The 4,402-nt window shown below is 36.6% G+C and overlaps 1 protein-coding gene across 1 annotated transcript in view; it reads left to right on the forward strand.

Annotated features, from left to right (window-relative positions):
- Positions 1–2,467, forward strand: part of LOC127075352 (probable LRR receptor-like serine/threonine-protein kinase At1g56130) — a 16,254-nt gene extending 13,787 nt beyond the window's left edge. The window contains exons 18-24 of the mRNA XM_051016834.1: positions 1–42; positions 152–310; positions 559–677; positions 825–1,035; positions 1,126–1,354; positions 1,482–1,632; positions 1,794–2,467. The exon at positions 1–42 is cut by the window's left edge and continues 157 nt beyond it. Of these exons, the coding sequence (XP_050872791.1) occupies positions 1–42; positions 152–310; positions 559–677; positions 825–1,035; positions 1,126–1,354; positions 1,482–1,632; positions 1,794–2,180 (1,298 nt within the window). The 3' untranslated portion in view covers positions 2,181–2,467. The remainder of the gene's footprint in view (positions 43–151; positions 311–558; positions 678–824; positions 1,036–1,125; positions 1,355–1,481; positions 1,633–1,793) is intronic.
- Positions 2,468–4,402: the final 1,935 nt, after the last annotated feature.

Below are 4,402 nucleotides of genomic sequence, written 5' to 3' on the forward strand. Positions count from 1 at the left end.
GTACTTATGGGCCCTTGATTCAAGCCATCAGTGCTACACCAGGTAAAACAAAAAAAGAAAAATATTATGCAGTTCAAATGTTGATTTGTAACAACATATAATCCTTCTTTTCTGGAAATTTTTTAATATTTTGTAATTCAATTTCGTATAGATTTCATACCTACTGTCAGCAACAAACCTCCCAGCAGTAAAAAGAATAGAGCAGGTCTAATCGTTGGAATTGTCGTTGGTGTTGGAGTTGTATGCTTTCTATCAATTTTCGCCATTTTCTATATCATTCGGAGAAGAAAACGCTATGATGATGATGATGGTAAGTGAGTTTTCTCAATATATTGTATATTTTTGTTGCATGATGAATTTTTTTAAATCTAGAGGAGAGATGCCTTATATATGTTTTTGTATAATATAGCAAGCAACATTTAGCACACAATATTCTGTATGTTTAGGTGTTTGTAGCAGAAAGAAACGATTTTACTATAAATAACAAATGTTCTTTTCTGCTATTTGATTTCATATCTTAATCCATAGAGTTCTAAACCAAGTTTATAATTTTTGCAGAGCTTTTAGGCATTGATACAATGCCAAACACTTTCAGCTACTACGAGTTAAAAAATGCTACAAGTGACTTCAACCGTGACAATAAGCTTGGAGAAGGAGGTTTTGGACCTGTTTATAAGGTGAATATTTTGTCGTCTACGTATTATAAATTATGACAACACGCTACTACATGTTATCATTGTCAATTCTTACTCAAATAATACCCATGATAATTCATATTTAGGATTTCACTTGTAATATATTTTTTACTTTTTATTCTCTTGCAGGGGACACTTAATGATGGAAGAGATGTGGCTGTCAAACAATTATCTATAGGATCCCATCAAGGAAAGAGTCAGTTTGTAGCTGAGATTGCTACTATATCTGCTGTGCAGCACCGTAATCTTGTCAAATTATATGGATGTTGTATTGAAGGGAGTAAAAGACTTCTTGTCTATGAGTATCTAGAAAATAAGAGTCTTGATCAAGCATTGTTTGGTAAGAGAATACGATAATTTTCTTCCATGTTTGTGTTTGCATGTTTTTCTCTTGTGTATAATTAATGACATTGTTGGCTTGTTTGAGCAGGAAATGTTTTATTCCTCAATTGGCCGACCCGCTATGATATTTGTATGGGTGTTGCAAGAGGTTTGACATATTTACACGAGGAGTCACGGCTTCGTATTGTGCACCGGGATGTGAAGGCTAGTAATATTCTACTCGATTCTGAACTTATCCCAAAAATATCCGACTTTGGGTTGGCCAAATTATACGATGATAAAAAAACCCATATAAGCACCCGCGTTGCTGGGACAATGTAAGTAATTAGCACTTGATATCATCTTGTAGTTTCATAATTTTATCAATATTTGATTTGATTTGATTTACATATAGTGTTTCAAAGTATACTAAATTGTCAATGAAATATAAAACTCATGATGAAGTGGATATCTTGCACCGGAGTATGCCATGCGTGGACACCTTACAGAGAAGGCCGATGTTTTTTCCTTTGGCGTTGTAGTTCTCGAGTTAGTCAGTGGGAGGCCAAATTCGGATTCAACTTTGGAAGGCGAGAAGATGTATCTTCTAGAATGGGTATGCATGCTGCTTTTTCTTCCTTTGAATAAAATCTTACTGATTGAAACGAGCTTGTAAAGTTATATAGCCCACAATTTAGTTCGAGCATTGAATGTTCAAACTATTTCAACTGTTTAACACTTTCAAACATAGCTTAATGTTATTTATGTTTTGTTTAGGCTTGGCAGCTTCATGAAAGGAACTGTACAAACGATCTGATCGATCCTAGACTATCAGAATTCAACAAAGAAGAAGTTCAACGCCTCGTGGGAATAGCACTTTTGTGCACTCAAACATCACCAACTTTACGGCCACCGATGTCACGAGTAGTGGCAATGCTTTCCGGAGATATTGAAGTGAGCGCTGTAACATCAAGGCCCGGATACCTAACTGACTGGAAATTTGACGATGTGAGCAGCATCATGACCAACATTTCATCTAAGGGATTAGATACAAGTAATTACAATTCAACAGCAAGTACAAGCACTGCTGTTGGAGCAGATCAATATTCACCGAAAGGTTCTTCTAAACCCATCCTTCGTGAGACTCTTAGAGAGGGTAGGTAAAAAATTTTGTATTCCTCATATGTCTTGACCAAGTGTACAAACAATGATAATGCATTGTGCTTCAAAGTTTCGTCCCTTTTTTTCTCCCTCTTCCTTTGTTCTGTTGTATAGGGTATTTTGATTTGTAATGTAAGTACACCGTCTTCTATGTGACTCCAATTGATATTTTTTTCTCTGTTGGATACAAATAACTACTCGTGTACATTGTAACAATGTATTAATGATTAATGAAAAAGTGTGATAAGTCATTTCATAAAAAATTAAAAAGGGCTATGTTGCCTATACTATCTAACATTGTTGAAAGAGTAATGTCTTTTTTTTTTTCTTTCTTTTTTTCAAGTTTAACTGACTGGAGTGTGTAATCTTCTCATTATGTGGAATCAATTCTTTATTTGTTGTCAGGAAGGTATAAATGTAATTAAAACCAACATGAGATGTTAGACTGTCTTTCTTTGCCAGATCATGTGCTCTGGGATTTGAATTTTCAACACGCAAACTAAAAAAAAGCTTAATTACCGGTGATGACAAATAGACCTATTTTTTCTATTTATAATTAAGGAATTTTTTATGGATGTGATAGAAAAACTGTAAGGGCAAAGTGTCAGACAACATACGATCGCAAGTTTCGATGATGACAAATGACCACCATGCATGTCTACAAACAAATGCAACACATCACCGATCATATCCTTTCCTATGCTTATCTAAATCTGTTATAATTCTTAGAAACACATATGGACAAAGTGTGATCATGACGAAATGCATGAAAATCACAAAATACGATTTTTTGCAGGTTTGCAGGCTTTGAGTCGACCGCAAGGGTCAGCGCATAAGCCTCGGTGTAACACCCCAAAATTTGCCTTCCTCATTCATGCATTCATTTAGCATTTCATATTGCATTTCATCATGTCAATCAGAATTAGATCCAAAAAAAAAAAAAAAAAACGATTTTTTTTTTAATTAATTAATTAATTAATTAAATAAATAAAATATAATAAATTTTTTTTTGGACTTGGACCTTTCTCAAAAGCCCACTAAGCTACCAATATTAGCCTATAAATACTAGAGTTTCATTGAAACAAAGGCCACACAGAAGAGGAGAAGAGGGAAGAGAAGCAAAATACTCTGAGGTTTCCTTGGAACAAAACCCTGAGGAAAAAGATAGTGAGAGAAGATCTAACGGAGTTCAGAACAGCCTCCAAACCCCGAAGGGAACTCAGCTACACAGAATCACCTCTGCCTCACATAAACCCTGAAGATTGTTTTGTAAACCTCACGGGTGCAACTCAATTTCAATCAAGCTCTCCAATCAGGTTTGCCTTTATTCCCATTACCTTTTGCTTTGAAGTTGAATACTCTGAATGTATGAGGTATGATGGATGAATTTCATTAGGTTTTTCGCCCATGGGTTTAATATGTATATGAATGTATAAACAATGCCTTGAATGTTTAACCGTTTAATTTTTGAGTGTATGCCACAGGGTTTGAGGTTTCTGAAATCATACTGTTATTCATGAAAAAATGCTTATGGTGTTTCACTAACCCTTTTGTTGAGTTTTTGTGAGGGCTCACATGACTTTTGCAGGGATAACTTGCATGGTTTCCCACTTTATTTGTGGGATAACCCCTGGAGGTTCATTCCGATTACCTGTACTGACTCACTTTTCTTTGATGGCATTAGCTTGGAAGGATCTCAGGGTTTCCCATTCCTCTAATTGTTGTTACTTCGGATCTTTATCCGCGTGGTACTTTTACATTTTTCCCGCATTTTACTGCTTTCCTAGCTGGAAGACCTCGATAGGAGGCAACGTTTGAGCCCCTTCGTGGCAGTTTACTTTGAGATACATGTTTTGTGTTTTGTATTCATATCCCCGCAGGTAGCGCGATTCCTTCATCAAGGACTGCCTTTTTGCCCTCGAGCATCCCAAACCCTAAAACCCAAAGTAACACGTTAACTCCTTCTACTACAGGCGAGTAAGTCTCCAAAGGTCGAGCATCCGGTAGATTGCGTAGTGACGTCGTTCGTCCAAAACCCAATCCATAACCCCGTAGTTAGCCGAACTATGTTTTGCTCTGATTCTCAGGCCAGATGAGATACGTAGGCATAAGACGCGATGTCTTAGCGAGCACACATCCCCCATCCCATAGGTCAGCCGAGCTACGAAGAATCTGATTCTCATATTCAGATGAGATACGTATGCAGTGGATGCGACATCCGCGCG

The sequence above is a fragment of the Lathyrus oleraceus genome, chromosome 4 (genome assembly GCF_024323335.1).
Source record: "Lathyrus oleraceus cultivar Zhongwan6 chromosome 4, CAAS_Psat_ZW6_1.0, whole genome shotgun sequence".
Lineage (NCBI taxonomy): Eukaryota > Viridiplantae > Streptophyta > Magnoliopsida > Fabales > Fabaceae > Lathyrus > Lathyrus oleraceus.